This window comes from Micropterus dolomieu, linkage group LG03 (genome assembly GCF_021292245.1).
Source record: "Micropterus dolomieu isolate WLL.071019.BEF.003 ecotype Adirondacks linkage group LG03, ASM2129224v1, whole genome shotgun sequence".
Classification (NCBI taxonomy): domain Eukaryota; kingdom Metazoa; phylum Chordata; class Actinopteri; order Centrarchiformes; family Centrarchidae; genus Micropterus; species Micropterus dolomieu.
Window position 1 is genome coordinate 6,209,605 of NC_060152.1, and position 17,364 is coordinate 6,226,968.

Consider the following 17,364-nt stretch of genomic DNA (forward strand, 5'->3'; position numbering starts at 1 on the left):
ATTAATTTGTCACTGGGCCGGACAGGGGGGCAGACACTCGCTCATTCATACTAAACCAATGTTTGTGGCATAATCACAGCGCAGCGTTGTTTCCAGTGTCTCATCTGTGTTGCTTGTGTCTCTCTTATTAAATGGATTTTTGGAATACTGTTCTTGCTCTGCAGGTTCACGGTTTTTGTTCAAATAAACATCTATAATTCACCTGCTCCGCTCCTGTATCTGCATCTGGGCCCTAAACCCATGTTTCCTGCATTCAGCTCACTAGCTTAACGTAACACATAATATTCTCACAACAATTTGTCCTAATCTTTTAGGAGGACTCAAATGTGATGCAAGTTAAAACACTTTAATATTACTATAGATTATAGTCCTTCAAACTCAGAAAACAAAAAGAGACATTACATTACAATTACAATACATTCTACTCATCATTGACCACACTGATTGGCACCACACAGGTGCCAATCAAGGTGACCTTTGAAAGATACCTCATTTGCATATTCAAGATACCTCATTTGCGTATTCAAATGTGTCTTTTCACTTACTATGTCTATTTGGATATGTCCTTGTATGTGAAAACTAACTTGGCAAAAAACTTGTGATTCTGATTTAATTTAGGGCTGTCTGTTATTGCCAATTAATTAACATCCATTTAATGTGAAGCTATAACACATTTACGCTATGCTTGTTTTTCTTTCTATCTGCCTTACTAAGATCTCTCCCACAGAGATTTTCATCTCATTGGAGTACCTGATTAAATAAATGTGGTAGATAAGTAAGGGAATTGTTTGTGGAGTAATGGTGTTCAACCCTCGGATAGTTCCACAGACTTGGTAAGGAGCACTGAAGCTGTTCTGGAGGCTTGCAGCGGTTTGACTCTACACTACTGCAGGCCAATGTGACCCACAGGAGGGAGGGAGTTATGGGGCAGATGCGTTGTCCAGCGCCAGAAACCGTAAATAACATAAAGTTTTGAACACTTGTCATAATTCGGGAGAAATGTGACCCGTGAGAAGACAATGAAAAACGGGTCCCCCGCGAGCTAACCCGAGCTATCTTGCTCCTGCTTTACTTCTGTAGCCTGCAACAGCGTGCTGCGTGCTGCGTGTGACGTCGTGTTATTCTTCTGCGCATGCGGGTCACTTTCAGGCCGCGGACAGTTCACACAGGAGTCTGATATGGGCCACATTGAGGCAATAATGTGAACTGTCAAACAAAAATTATCGGATCTGGGAAAAATTCGGAATTGAGCATTAAGGCCTGCAGTCTGAACGTAGCATAAGACACTAAGAGGTTGGTTTCAGCTGCGATCTTTCCTGCTCGCCTCAGAGTCCTGGAGGCGTACAGGTCCAGAAGAGAAGGAAGATTGCAGCCAATCTCCTTCTCTGCAGAGCGAATGATATGCTGCAGCCTGCCCTTGTCCCTGGCAGTGGAGAAGGCGTACCAGATGGTGATGGAGGAGGTGAGGATGGACTTGATGACGGCGGTGTAGAAGTGCGCCATCATTGTCTTTGGTAGGCTGAACTTCTTCAGCTGCCGCAGGAAGTACATCCTCTGCTGGGCCTTTTTGGTGATGGAGGTGATGTTCAGGTTCTGGTTCTATACCTCCAGATGATGAAAACAAAAAACATTTAACTGTGACCAAACATCATGGTTAATTAAAGTACAAACCAAGGTGACCTTTATCAGCTTCTTCATTTGGATATTTAAATATGCACATGTTAAAATGCAGCACAGCACTGGGTGCTTATCAGACAGGTGAGCAGACATTTCCCTGCTGATATGAGCGATTTCAAGTTTGGATGATTTGCTGCCAGCAACTTAAATACTGGATTTTATAAATGTGAGTATATATTATTATTATTATTATATATTTATTATTATTATTATTTTGCCTTTAGTACTATTGCACTAATCATTATATACATTTTAACAACTTCAGATGTTCAAATATGAATCTTCTACATACAATTCACCTTCAGTCATTTTAGTTTTTTTTAAAGTGCCTTTCACAAAGCCAAGAAGCAATGTTACATTTATTATTTACAATTTATATATGATATGTACATAGCAATTATTTTATAAATATTGGCCCAAGTCTTGAAACTATGGTAAAGCATAAAGGGATAGTTTGAGATTTTTGAAGTGGGGCTGTATGAGGTACTTATCCATAATCAGCGTATTACCTGCAGTAGGTGGCGGTTGGAGCGTCCCCAGTTTGAAAATACAGAAAGTTGTACTGGCACAGACACGTACTGCAGTGGACAGTCAGCTGCAAAATGTACAACGCCCAGAGAAAAAAATAAATCAATCTGTTAAAGTGTGCGCTATATTTAGAATCTACCCTGCTATCAGACAGCCTTTTAATTTGAACTTTTTTCTCAACTTTAGAACTTAAGCATTCCTATGAATAAGTGAAACTTAGCTGCACACCGTCTGAGGGCAAGGTAAGAGCTGGAAATATTCTGAAAATAGCGTACTGAACTGATATTGATTTTTTCGGTGGGCCTTCTTTTAGGTTGTTAAAATACCTTTAGCAACTGACTTTGTGCACAGCAGTGAATTGTTTAGCTTCCGTCCTGGTACAACTTGCTGCTTCACCAAACTGGGGAAGCACCGAGTGCCTTCTACTGCAGGTAATACACTGACTGTGGATAAGTATCTCATTACAGCCCCACTTCAAAATTCCCAAACTATACCTTCCATCAAAATGTAACATATCTTGCCTGTAATTATTTTAAGGTGGATTTTTGTTTTTTGCTTTATTGTCTGCTGTCCTTTGTTTTTAATGCTTTTCTCATTTTATTTTTTCTCTTACATTTCAGTGAAACCAGAAATGGATTGTGCAGTGCTTTTAATTTCTGTCCTCTTTGGTAAGAGTTGCACAACATGGTGGGACATGGTGTAGTTCAACAATTTATTGTGCAAAAATAAGCTTACAGGCAGGTGAACTGGTATATGGTGGATGGCTGATGAAGGAATAAGTTGCAGGTGAGGAGTAAATGCCAGAAATCTGCACGGCTGATGAGAGAAACTGGTGTGATGCACGGATAGGCTCTGAAATTATTTGAATACTCATGAACGCATAAATCATCCACCTGCCCCCTACCCAACAAATTATTTTCTCAAATTTAGAGACAGCACCCACATGGACATTTTACCTCTTAGGTTGCTGATTAAAAGTTAGCCTATTTATAATGTAACAGTAATGTAACTATTTCAATTTGTTTATTTACATAATGCAACTTACTACATAAAAATATTTTTTGATTTATTTTCTAAATTTCTTTAGAGGCAATTTAACTGGCAGATGCGTGGTGCGGCAAATTCAAACATGAGAACCAATCAAAGCATCAGAATAGCATCAAACTTAACTAAACAGCTGTGGCTGAAAATGCCAAAGGAAGACGTTGTGCAAATGAAAAACATGTAAAGCAACGAAATAAAGGTTAAGTGTATAAGTTTCAGTGACATTTAGTGATGAGGGTTGCGAATTGCAACAAATTGCCAAAAGCTCCTCACTCAATAATCAGCTGATTGTCACACGTAAGGGGCACATTTATGTCAACGTAGCAAAGCCAAAACACACACAATACCCATAATAACACATTACAATCCAATTATATATTATACAACATTGGCTGGAAAAACACCTCACTTCTCTTCTCTATGTGATTATGGCCATTATATCCTTTATTTCTGACATCATCTGTCTGCATCTGTCCCGACTTTGTCTGGCTTCATCAGTAATGTAGACAGAAATGGCTCATTCTAAGGTAATAAAAACATAAAACTGTTAATTATATAAGGTCTTTATAAACCACTAAAAACATATTTATGGATATTATATTGCATTTCTATTAATAAATCCTCAGAAATATTACACACTGGACATTTAATATTATTCAACATATAGCCTAGCTTTTTACAGAAATTATTCAGATGTATCCCCCAGTGTAATCATGAACATTTTTATAAGTACCTTAATTACACATTTTTTCCTTGTAACTGTAACGGATTACAGTTACATTTATTTTGTGATTAAATTACATAAATAAATTATATGTAACTTGTTCAAACATTTTTGCCCTCTATTTTTTACCCTTAAGGATTTGGCCTCAATTCCTGCTCTCACGCCATCCTTCCTGAGTACCACTATGTCAGCTTGAAAATGAACTGGACCGACGCTCAGCATTACTGCAGAGTGAAACACACCGACCTGGCGACCATTGAAAGCATAGATGATGTGAGCAGGCTAAACAGACCCAGTTCAGATACCTCATTGTTGTGGATCGGACTGAGGGATGACACAAACTCCTGGAGATGGTCAGCGACTGGTGATACGAGCAAAACTGGTTACTACAACTGGCAACCAGGTCTGCAAAGCAAAAATCTCAGAGATTTTGCCTGTGTGGTGATAAACGGTGAAGGAACATGGAAAGATTCACCCTGTGTCTTGACATTATATTTCATTTGTTACAATGGTAAGACTAATTTTGCATTTCTTGATTTAAAGAGTAACTGCTAGTGGAAAAGCAGTGTATGACTGCCCTTTCTGGTTGAAAGTTTCCAGTTTGTTTGGGTGTGCTAGATTGCACCTGTAATCACTCCCCTCAGTGATGTCACAGTGTACTGACACACCCTATAGTCCACTTCTACATCACCACAGCAACAGGAGTTGAGCAGATTCTTTGCAGTCAGTGGTGGAAGAAATACTCCACCTTATTGAACTAAAATTAGGATATAAAGCTGTGTACAGTATTGATATCTTCCCAGCTCTATATAGTTGAGTTTTAGGATTGAAAACACTACCATCTTCTAACACTCGCTTTACTCTTTTTTTCTATTGTAGCTACAAATCCTCCAGGCCAGAAAAAATTTTTTCTATATCAAATCGGGCTAGCATGGAAGAATGCCCAAGCTTACTGCAGAACACATCACACAGATCTAGCCATGATTGAGAATGCTCAGGAAAACACACAAGTGTTTTCAGTAGGGTTAGGGTTTGCTGGAGTGTGGATTGGCTTGTACCGGACACCATGGAGGTGGTCCGACATCAGCAGCAGCCCTTTCACAAACTGGGGAATTGGACAGCCGAATAACATTGGTGGTGATCTGTACTGCGCGGTTGAAACGTCAGACCACTATTGGAATGTTTCGAGATGTGACAGCGAGCTTTCATTCTTCTGCTATGGAGGTGAAAATATACATAGATCTCATAAATACTCAGGTTTCTTCAATGAAATTATATATTGTTCATTGATTTGTGGTCATGTGTTTGTTGGACTGTCCAGCCCTAAAAGTGAAGACAACTGTGGTGAGGATAAAGATTCAAACTGATGCTGACCTATCAGATCCAGCTATTAACGCCCAGATCCTTCAACAGGTGAAACTTCCTCCAATGTTATCTCTCTCTATCAGTTCTTAAAGAGGAACTTTTACACATCAAAGTAGTTTACAGGTCTCGGGGAGTACTGCTGTACATGTAGTTGTATAAAGCCTTCTGTGGTTCCAGAGTGAATTATGATAAATTGATGAATCAGATCTCACGCCTGACATATCAAAACAGCTTTGGCTGTTTACTCTGATAACTCCCATCCCTCAAGTTAAGCTATGTGACATTAGCAAAAATAACACTTGAAATTAATGATGTTTAACACACAATGTGTTTCAGATGCTACATTCCCAAAACGCTATTGTTGTTTTTTGACAATGGTCTTCTGAAAAAACTTTGATTCCCTCTCAGCTAGGTGCAGGGCTGACGAACAAGTCTTCGCTGACTGACTTCAACCTGCGGTGGAAGATTCAACCCAAAAAACAGACAGAGAGAAAGACAAAGACTGATGAAGCCAACGGAAAAGATGTCCTTTGTAATTGATGTTTTCAACAAACTGCAAGGGCAGTGTGCATGTAACCACAATGAATGTAGCCAGATTACTTTATTAACCATTTCTTGTAGATCACATAATCTATCATGAAATTCACTGAGTGCAGTGTTTAACTACCCTCTGCGGTTGAATGTTTTGAGCCTGTTCCTGTTTCAGCGAAGACCTGTTCCAGGTCAGCAAAGACTTGATTTTCAAGGGTTGTCAAGTTACTCTTTAAATTAGGATAACTACAACAATCCTAAAAAGGAATTATGATTTAATCTTTTATCTAGTGAGTGATTATATAAACTATTAATTTCTGGTGTGATTGTGTTCTAAATCTAGTTTTTTGTCTACAACTGGTAGTCTATCAGGAATTCCCAAAGTGTGGTGCGTGCATCTCTCGGGGTACTTGAGCTGCCTATGAAATAAAAACAGGACATTTAAAAATTTGTAAAATGTTAACTTAAAATTAAAAACACTTTTAATTAATAAATAAATGGACACAAAATTACAATAGACCAAACGTCCTCCTCCCCTGACATGTCCTCTTTTTAGGACCTAAAAAGTGCGTACCGCCGGGATTTCTAATTCGCCCAAAACATAAGGCAAATAAAGTGTAACCTATAAATATATTTAAAACAGTAAACTTTGTCTTTATTGTCATAATATTATACTAATACACTTATTTATACTAGTATCAGGTGGATAGTGCCTCTGCAGTGGACAGATGTAGATTTAGCCAGAGCCAGGATGCCATTGCGCAAATATGTGCTTCTTCTTGCCACCTCTCTTCTTGAGAGCGACACAAATATAGCCGAGCTTTTTACAGAAAATATTCAAATGTAACACCCAATGTTATCATGAACATTTTCAAAAGTAACCGATTTAAATACACATTTTGCCCAGTAAATGTAATATATTAGTTACAGTTAAATTGTAATTAAATTACATAACTAAATACATGTGACTAGTTACTTCCCAACACTGGGAACCAGGGCTTGATTAACTTTTTTGGTGGTCTTCCAAAGTTACTAGCTATGCAGCATTTTCACTAGCCACATTTTTGTTGTTGGAAAATTACGTTTTATATGATCAAAGTTGACAATGGCATGCTTAAATTGGCATGCTAAAATGGACTAATATTATCATTAGCTCTGATAAAGTTGCGTGTAAAGCTCCTTTTTTTGAGAACATGTAGTCTATTAAGATAAACACAAAAAGCGTAGCTTCTTATTATATATACTGTTACGACCCCTCCCTCTCCCTGCTTCTTTCTCCTGCAAGAGGCTGCAGGCAGGGAGGCTGATTGGGCTGGGCAATCACCTGTATAGCTCTACCTTGAGAGCTTATTTAGCCAGGACTGGTCAGTCTTTTGCTCTCTCCTCCTAGGCCGGCGTCTTATCGGGTTTGTCCTTTGTTTTTCTTTTGGTTTATCCTGACAAAACACACACTCACACACATCTCACTCATCCATTCACTGCTGACATAACTAATAGTCATACTTTGCCACACCACATATCACACTCACAGTGTCAGGAACAATTCCTGTGCAATAACCCAGTAACTCTGTCTCTAATCAGCACCTGTTTACTGGTTTCCACTTATTATTTATTTATTCACCATTCACTATTTCAGTGCTGCTCATACTATGTCATATTGATCATACTGATTTTATTTTATTATATTATTATTGTATAAGTAAGCACATTGTGAGCAATGTACAATCCTGAATCAAATTCCTCGTATGTGTACACATACCTGGCAATAAAACTAATTCTGATTCTGATTTTTGATGATTTGACTTTTCTGTTACTGGTATAATAAATCATTTCTTTAGCAAGCAAACCTGTTGTGTCTCACCTTCTTTTTGTCACGGGCTAAGAGCTGGCTTGTGACCATCTTTGGTCTCAAAGGCCTAGAGTATCAGTCTTACGTCAAACATCCTCCTTAACATCGAAATAACTTTTATGGGTTAGCATATATTCATATGCCAGAACTGCTGCCTTATAAGGCGTTGTCACCTTATGTTCATTAATGAATGTTGCCAAACGCTCTGGCACAGAATCCTTAAATTGCTCTAGAATAATCAAATCATAAAGATCCTCAAATGTGCTAACCTCAGATGATGAACACCAACGATGAAATTGAGAGGCCAAATCACGGGCAGACTCAGTGTAAGTGTGATTATCTTGCTTCTTCCTAAAACGAAAGCGCTGACGGTATGCCTCTGGCACCAGTTCATAGACGTTCAACACTGCGGACGTAACAATTTCGTGCACCTTGCTATCAGCTAGGCTCAAAGCCTAGTAGGCTCCTTGAGCTTTACTGGTCAGAACACTTTGCAACAACATAGTTTAACATAGTTCAGGATAAACCCAATAAGACGCCGGCCTAGGAGGAGAGAGCAAAAGACTGATCAGTCCTAAGCTCTGAAGGTAGAGCTGTACAGGTGATTGCCCAGCCCAATCAGCCTCCCAGCTTGCGGCCTCTTGCAGGAGAAGGAAGCAGGAAGACGGAGGGGTCGTGCTGCATGGTTGTAAAAGATTAATTGAAAAGGTAAAAACTAAACTGAAAAAAATCATCAGAAACACTGTTTGTTTTAACAGCAGTAAATACAGTAATACAGAGTAGAAAAATAATCTGCAATTATTCTGTCTATCCACAATTAAGGCAACAGGATTAAAACTTTCTGTAGGCCTCTATCATTTTTGAGCACTTTGAGTGTTTGTTTTGCATCTGCATTTCCTCAGAGCTCTGACTGGACTTATGTTTGTCATAATGAAGCTCTGGTAGCTCTGAGTAGGTGGAGATACGTCCACCTGAAACGAGTATACTGGTCTTTATTTTCCAGATTATTCCCATACAAACACATCTCCTGCTTTCCTACATGTCATGAACTGACCACTGTGTTGATGTGTGTGTGCATGCGACCAGTCGCGTGTGATGACAGAGATCATACCATCAGGTTACAAGCAGGCGGGAGGCTGACGGTCTACAGGTCTGAGGGACTGTGGCTGCCCTGTGACAGATTCATTTGACAAAAGTCTGGATGTCATATTTGGCGCTATTAAAAAAGCTTGCTATATCATTGCTGCTGGTTTAGTTGATAATTAACGGTAGGCTAAAACAGCCCTCGGAACAACGGCCAGTTTGACAGTTTTAATCTCCACAGCGTCTTCTTGTTTAGGCTACAGTGTTGTCAGTCAAGACAATAGGCTTCATGAATGGACCAATGAGCAAACATTGGTAGTAGGCAACTCATGGGAGTTGTAGTGTTGTGGTGTGAAATTGCAATTCGTTTGTCATTTCAGATGCCTTTTGAAAAGACTACAATTTTTCAACACGCCAAAGGGAATCTAAGCATCTAATTTGGCGGGTTGGCGGGTCTTAATGTCAAGCCCTGCTGGTAACTTAAATATAATATTCACAATACACCTGAGATTATGTATGTATTATCTATATATAAACATAATACTAACAGTGTTGGGCAAGTTACTCAGAAATTGTAGTAGCTTACTAGTTACTTATTACTTAAAGTAATAATATTACTTTACTTACTACTGGATTGATAAAAGTAACTAGTTACGTTACTATATTACTTTCACTACCACCACCCTTAACCACCATTAACCCGGAACTCCTTGCAAAAGACCCGCCGGCTGGAAGTACTGGTAGGTTTTGGGAAGTTCAAATCCTTGATTACAGAGGTTTTTAAAGATGAATGTAACTGTTTTTGAATAAGTAGGCATTACATTGATGTATTATAACTACTGATTTCATTTTTAATGTACGGGTTAGATAGTCTGTTGCTTTTGTAGCTAAAAGGGTAAACGTTTCGATTGTATTTTTTACTGCTCTTTTATGTTACTGTTAGACTTGCTGTCCTGCTCCCTTTCTTGGCCAGGGCGTCCTTGAAAAAGAGATTTTATCTCAATGGTTTTTTTCCCCTGGTTAAATAAAAAAAATAATATAATGATACTTAGAATAATTGTGTTAGTAGTAAAACAATACAAATGCAAACTTGGCAATAAAAGTGAGTTTTAAGTTTAGAAACATTTTGAGTCCCCCCTCTATTGCCTCACAGTGGTTTGGTCCACTGCCTGTGTTGATAATGCACAGATGATGGCCTACCATCAAGTATTTAATTTTGTGTATACTTCACATCATGAGTAATAACAGGGGTGAATATGAAGACGTTTGTTGTTTCCCAGCAAAAGTTATGTTGGGATACAAAATACAAACTGGGATTCAGGGCATGTCTAGTACACTAGAGCTTATACTGTTCATTAAGCCTTATAAAGAAGTGTTGCATCAAAGAATGAACTGTAACTGGAGCTAAAGTTAACAGGAATGCTTTTATTTTGAATAATGCAATTTAATAAAACTCTTAAGCTGCTGAAAGGATCCTGTTACAGAAACAAATAACTAAGTTACTGAAACATACTAAAACATTACATTATATTCTAAACAAGATATTTTGAATGCTTGAACATTGCCCTTGTCTGTTTTGTCCCGGTTTGAATGGGCCCCTCTGACAAAACAACTGGCCCCAATCTGGCCTCCTCAATAAAATTGGTCTAGAACTGCCACTGCTGCTTTGCTTGCTCTGTAAGTTCACACGTTTTTGTTCAAGTAAAATTCAAATCTTTAAATGAAATATTGCTCTAGATTAGAGTCCTTTGATCTTAGACAACAGAAAAGACAAAACATTCTACTTATCAATTCCCAAAATTTAATATCAGATGCCAATCAATGTGACCTTTGTCAGATTACTGATTTGCATATTCAAATATGTGCCAGCTGAAAAGCAGCAGTACTTTTTCTTTTCACTTACCATGCCTATTAGGATATGTCCTTTTAAGTGGAAACTTGGCAAAAAAATTTTGTGATTCTGATTTAAATTAGGGCTGTCTGTTATTGCTAATTAACAAACATCCCTTTAACACGAAGCTATAACACACATTTACACTGTTTGTTTTTCATTCTATCTGCTGTACTAAGGTCTCTCTCCCAGAGATTTTCATCTCAGTGGAGTACCTGATTAAATTAATGTGGTATATAAGTAAGGGAATATTTCAAGGAGTAATGGTGTTCATCCCTCCAAGAGTTCCACAGACTTGGCAAGGAGCACTGAAGCTGTTCTTGAGGCTTGCGGTGGCCTGACAATAGAGTCACACAACACATATCAGTGTGATAAAATGTAACTTCCATCTACACATACAATCATAGTGGAATCACATTAACACTCGGATTGCTACGTAGTACCCAGTGGTTACACATTGAGTCACAGCAGCCATGACGGTAGATATGGCATGCTACTATATTTAGAGATTGCACATTCCCTTCTAGTCAAGTAACAAAATGCACAGGCCTTTAAAGGCACAAATGAACAATAATTATCGTTCCGATGAGTACTGGCTGATCGGGCATATCTCATTATCGGAAGCATATCGGGGAATGAATTAGCACAGTGTTCTTTTAATAACATTGAGGATGAGAGACATAGACAGAGCAGATCAAATAACCCCTTCTACATCTCATGCTTGTTTAATGGATGTATTGACAAAGTTGTCTTTACTCTTGAGGTTTTATTGAACATACTAAAGTAACAAAGGTAGATGTCGTCAACTCAAGTACTTTAGAGTTACCTTCCCTTCAACATGTCCATGGCCTATCTCTGCGATTGTTTGTGCGTGTGAGGCCGCATGTGTGTGTTATGTGCAAAACGACGGTACAGAACAGCAGAGGCTGCAACCTGATAATAAACAGTTCGGTCTTCAGCCCCAGGCCCGTTTAACACCATGCTTCTGTGCCCATCTAGTATCTGATTAAACATGTAAATCACATATGCTTGCTCTGTTCTGTAGTGGGGTTCTTTACTGCGGCTCTCCTCGGGCTTTCCATGTAAGCACATGGATGGGCAGGGAGGTGCTCTTCCTATCTTATGGCTTTTCCATGGAGGCACGTGGAAGGGCAGAGAGGTGTGCTCTCCCTGCCTTATGCTTTCCACATATACATGTGGAAGGACGCACATAGGTGCGTGGATGGGCAGGGAGATCCTAAAACAGAGCCATAATGCCAAATCTAACTACAATGCCGCAAAATCAGTGTTTGATGAAAGTTGTCCTGACTGAACTAATCTATCATGAAATATACTGTGAAAAGTGTTTTTAACTACCCTCTCTGTTTGAATGTTTTGTGTCTGTTTCTTTTTCAGCAAAACAACTGAAGGTCAGCAATTTTTTTTAAGGGTTGTTAAGTTACTCTTTAAACTAAAATGATCACAACCATCCTAAAAAAGAATGATGATTGAATCTTTATCTGTAGTGAGTGGTCATGTAAACTCTGTTAATTTCTAGTATTTTTGTGTTCTAAATCTAGTTTTTTTGTCTACAGCAAATTTTTGTCTATCAGGGATTCCCCACCCCCGCAATTGTAGTCTTTTCAAAAGGCATCTGAAATGACCTCCAGTCAACCCCTGCTTGATCGTCGTTGCTCCTAACCTGGTGCTACATCATCGTTCTAGCCCCTGAGTATCCTGCGCCATTTCTGTTTCCCTGTGCTTTGTTCCCACTGAGTCTAACCCTGTCTGTCTGCCTGTCTCCCCTCCAGGTCCACTCACCTCCGTCCTCCGTTCCGTCAGCTGGGCTGGTCCCCAGCGCCCCCGGCTCCCTTGTCTCAGTCTCCTCGGTTCCCCTTGCCCGTGTTTCCACGGCGTCCGCCTCTCCCTCACCTCCAGTCCCTCAATCAAGCCTGTTCTGCCCAAGTGAACAGAACACTTGGGCCGTTTGGGTCCACTCTGTCCCCAACCACAACAAAAACATTAGATTTAAAACAACATGCATTTTAATAAATAAATAAATAAATGTAAACAAAATGCTATTCAGTTCTTGCTGGCCAGCTTGTCTTTACATAACTAGCTAGCATAGCTTAATTCATGTAAATATGCATAACTGGTTAAAATCAGGGAAATTGTGGGACATCTAAAGTTATTAGTCATGAAAGAGGAGAGGGACAGAGGGTCAAGAATTGGAGGCGAGAGAAAAAGAGAGATGCGTTGAAGTGAGACCGGGAGAAGAAAGCTGGAGTCATAGCAAGGTAAGATGGGGGAGACCGAAAAGGAACAGATCAGGAGCTCATAATGTGAGTGCACACTGTCTGCGATCTGTTGACTATTGTGTTACATTTGTTCTGATTATTTGTGCATTCTTAAACTTGATGCCTTTAATGGCTAAAAAAAGCTGTGTTGCATTTTGTTTTCTTTTGCTTTTTTTTGTGTAGGGGACTGGGGGTGCAGCAATTCTGTCAGGATGTAGAAGGGCCTAAGGCTGTAGGTCTATAGTATAACAAAATGACGTATGTAAGTCATTTATATATTTGCCTTTCTCTAAATTCATTTTCCTTTTAAATCTTGTTCTTCTAGACTCAATTATCATCCCTTTACTGTGAAACTACAGTAAAAACCATATAGCAACAGTACAGAACAACTCTGTAAATGTAATTTGGAGTCTTCATTAGCACAACTTTTCTGTTTTAAAGTCTGTTTTTTTATACTGGCCTGCAGACTGTGCTTGAGGAGGAAAAAAATGTACTCCCCATTCACATGTTGGTTTGTGTATCAGCTGGTAAACCACCTCTCCTCCACCCCCTCCACACACACAATATTTATATTACAACAATGACTAGTAAAACAGATGTAAAATAGAAGAAGGGGAGCATGTTGCTCTTAGCAGTGATTGGTCAGTTCACAAAAAGGGACAACTTTATGCACATGGCTGTTTAAATGGCACATGAACGAAGAATACACTTTTTAGTGATTTCATAAGATGAACAACAAGAGACAGAAAATAAATAAAAGAATATAAAAAATAAGTTAACTCATATTTTAAGGTCATGCAAGAAAGAGTATTATTTTAACAAAAGATTATATACTGTACATTCTTAGAAAAGCATTAATTTCTCAGAGACAGTCAATATGGATGCAGATAAACAAGATCTACATCAATGGAAATAATAGAATCAATCAAGGAAATCAAATCTGAGGTTTAGTTTTAAGGAAATATTCAAAACTTATTCAGGAATAGAGAGGGAGGTTATGATTTAGGGGGTAAACTCAATTTCAGAACAATCAGTACACGGACAAACTGGAAAAGTTTTTGCACGTCAAAAATGTAGTAAAACTATGGAACTGTCTCAAATGTGGAACTAAAGCCAAACATAAAGCAGTTTGAAATTAAATATAAGCATATGGTTTTCACGGGTTACAGGGAGGAAGAAGGGGATGGATAATCAAGTGTTTTCTGGGGTTAGTGTTTATTTTCAGTTTCTTTATTATTGTTGTTATTTAATTTTTTTTTTTTTTTTTTTTTACATTTGTGTTCCGCTTTTTTGTTAATTATAAAGCGAGTAGATTATTTAAAATAAATTGATTTGTGAACACAGAATGGGATTAAATTTGTTTTTTCTTTTTCAGTTTCATAAATTTATTTGGCTGTAATTATTATTAATTTAGTTAATAATAATCTTGTTATTCAATAATTATTATTTCTGTCTTATGTTTATATCTACACATATTCTAACTAAACATTTAAATTACATGTATGTGGCCAGACCAGGAATGATGAGGCCAAACACATAATAAATTTTATGGGTTTTTATTCCCCGACTGGACTCCATTGAGAACAGCGTTAATAATATAAAGACTTCTGTTACTTCTTTCTAGACAGGAACCTAAATTCTCAACAACCAAAGCTGTAAAACAGTCAAAATCTGTACAACATCAAAATCTGGACATCTAGGTTAGATAACACCACTCTAGACTAGACAACAGTAGTGGCCTTTCTAAACAGAGAAAAATAAAAAACAAATACATTCACTTAGCCACATAATGCATTGAGTGCATAAACTCAAGGTGAAATATTTAAATTTACCATAAAACATAAAATACATTCATTCACAGAATACAGTTTGCCCAACACTTTGTACAGAAACTCAGAATTAACATTTTATGAATGAAATCAGTAACTCACTGTTCCACTGTGCAGTGTGCGTCCTCAGGAAACGCCCACACACACATCAAGAACTCTGCATGTGTATCTCCCCACTAAGTCAGCCGAAAAATAGGAAACAAACATTGTTTATTTACAGTTTCAGTATACACCAATATAATGTGATTTTGTTTGTTAATACACTTCATTGTCACTCACGCTGTCGCAGCTGCGACAGCTGTGTGTCATATATTCTAGATTCATTACAGTGAAGTGAAGTTAAACTAGATTTTTGTTTTAATCTAGATTATTCCGTTTTACAGCTCATGGTAATCAAAAATCCATATCTCAGAATATTAGAATAAAGAATGTATAACATAGAAATGTTGACCTGAAAAATTTAAAAGTTCTGAAAAATGTAAATTTATGTACTCATACTTAGTCAAACTTCATTTTATACTACATACAGGTCAGGTCCACAAATGGCACTGATGCAAGAGTCTGTGTCATTCTCCTGTGTTTTAGAATCACATGGAGATGTGCTGATTTTTTGCAGAATGATTAGGTGTCAGTTGTCATTGCAGTTCTGGGTCTTTGTTTGTAACACTATACATAGGATTAGTTGCGTACAGACTAAACACAGAGAGTGCTTACTCACAAAAATATTCTGATTCATAAGTGTGCACACACGTCCCACAGCAATATCCCTTTATAAATCTCAGTCAACTCGAAAGTTGGTGCACATGAGCAAGGTTCTTGTCCTACCCTTTTAACGCCCATAGTTGCCTATAAATAATCAGTGACACAACCCTAATTAACATTAGTACATACTGACAGAAAATTCTGACAGAAAAGCTCTCATTTCTCATTACCTAGTTCATTCTGTAACCTCAGGTATGTTACGTGCCTTACCCTCCTTCACAGGCATCAGCGAAATGGTGTAACCGAGCATGGACAGGTGGTCCAAAGTCATATAGTTTTAAACACCTGTTCCCGCAGAACATGTAAAGCCCGTTCAGGTTATTCTACCAACTGATCCCTTGCTGTCTTAGGATTTGTGGAATTTCATCATCCCAGCCATAGTTCTTTCTTCACAACTCTCGTAAAAAAAGTGCTTGCCTGAGTAATTGGTGCAATATACCCTAAGCGATCATGCAATGAGCTGACAACAGATAAAATCCCCCATCAAGTTTGCATCAATATTTTGCAGACCATGCAGACGTTGAAGGTGTTGTTTTCCACTCACCATTGGAGCCCTAAGGCTCAATCTAAATTAAGCTTACTCACATTTTTAGAAGCTCAAGGTGAGTGGTCCTTCTCAAGAATAGCTTGCAGGACTTCACAACTGCCGATGATCCATTGTGTAAGATGAAATCTTCCTTTCAGGCTAAGGTTTTCTGGCTGTCCTCTTCCCCATTTTGTGAAGGAGTGCCCTATCGTACACTAGGCGCAAAGTACCACACAACGCAGTGCAAGTTTCACTGCTGGTTTCTGACAGATGCAGTTCTAATTTTAAGTTTTAATTTTCGTTGTATAAATAGCAAATGTACAACCAACTGTCCTATCTTGAGGCAGCAGAAAGTGATTGCGCCATTGACCAACAAAAGTCAATCAAACAGTATTTCCCTGATATGTAAAGGGTAAGATAGTACCTGCATAGGCGGGCTAGTATGATGCATGGCTTGCAGTTATATCCATGGTGCCCACAGATAATCCGCAGATCGTGTGGGTCGGGTCGTAAAAATGATTTAGACCATGTGCTATAGATAATTTAATAGGGCCTTTAAACTGCCAAGTAAGTCTACCAAAGGTTGATGAAGGTCATCTTTTGTGAAGGAGCTCATCACAGCCAAATCACTTCCTCTGGTTCTCCAGCCATCAAAACCTTGTAATGTGCAATGTTCTGTAAAGTTAAATTAGACATTTGCAAATCAGATTGCCTTGCTTATCTTCTGTGATTGTACTTTAGTTCCCTGGGACGCAGGAAAAGTACTTATTAGTTTTGCATTTTAACTTGAAGGGACACTGACCAGTGGAGGAAATTAGAAACTCATAGCTGACAATTTTTCATTACTCAAATGTAGAAATATTTGAAAGTAAAATAGTATGAAGTATTTTTATTATTTATATCATTCATTATATTAACCATGATGTTTTTTGGTTACTGTGTATATGTATTTTTGTACATTTTTGCTCATGGTTTTCTAATGAGTAATTGAGGCCCCCGGAATTAGAAGAAATCTCTCCAGTGAAATCAGGGGTTCCTTTACATGATTTTGGGTGAAGTGCATGGTTCTTTGTCTGGAAATGCTGTAAGAGTGTGATGTACCAGGAGACAAATTATCTTGACTAATAGATTTAGAACAACAAGGAAAAGATTATGTTTATCAATTTGCGGAGTTAAATTGTGGAATAAACTAAATGAGAACCTAATGCCCAAACATATTCCTTTTCAAAACAATGTACAACGAAATTATTTTCAAGAGGTATCGAGAAGCACTGTAGTA

At 38.2% G+C, this 17,364-nt stretch overlaps 1 protein-coding gene across 2 annotated transcripts; it reads left to right on the forward strand.

Annotated features, from left to right (window-relative positions):
• Nucleotides 1-1,522: 1,522 nt before the first annotated feature.
• On the forward strand, nt 1,523-6,516 carry LOC123968516 (macrophage mannose receptor 1-like). Of its 2 annotated transcripts, none has more exons than XM_046045338.1 (6): nt 1,523-1,843; nt 2,826-2,873; nt 4,110-4,484; nt 4,853-5,197; nt 5,295-5,386; nt 5,747-6,516. In XM_046045338.1, the coding sequence occupies exons 2-6, from the start codon at nt 2,837-2,839 to the stop codon at nt 5,876-5,878; spliced, it is 981 nt and encodes a 326-aa protein (XP_045901294.1). In that variant the 5' UTR covers nt 1,523-1,843; nt 2,826-2,836; the 3' UTR covers nt 5,879-6,516. The 2 variants fall into 2 exon arrangements, with proteins under 2 accessions (XP_045901294.1, XP_045901295.1); XM_046045339.1 differs by having other exon boundaries at nt 5,751-6,516.
• The last annotated feature ends 10,848 nt before the right edge of the window (nt 6,517-17,364 follow it).

Coding starts and splice junctions, on each gene's coding strand:
- LOC123968516 (XM_046045338.1), top strand. CDS start 2,837: ATGGATTGTGCAGTGCTTTTAATTTCTGTCCTCTTTG. Junction 2,874..4,109: donor TTTAATTTCTGTCCTCTTTG/GTAAGAGTTGCA, acceptor TTTACCCTTAAG/GATTTGGCCTCAATTCCTGC. Junction 5,387..5,746: donor ACGCCCAGATCCTTCAACAG/GTGAAACTTCCT, acceptor ATTCCCTCTCAG/CTAGGTGCAGGGCTGACGAA.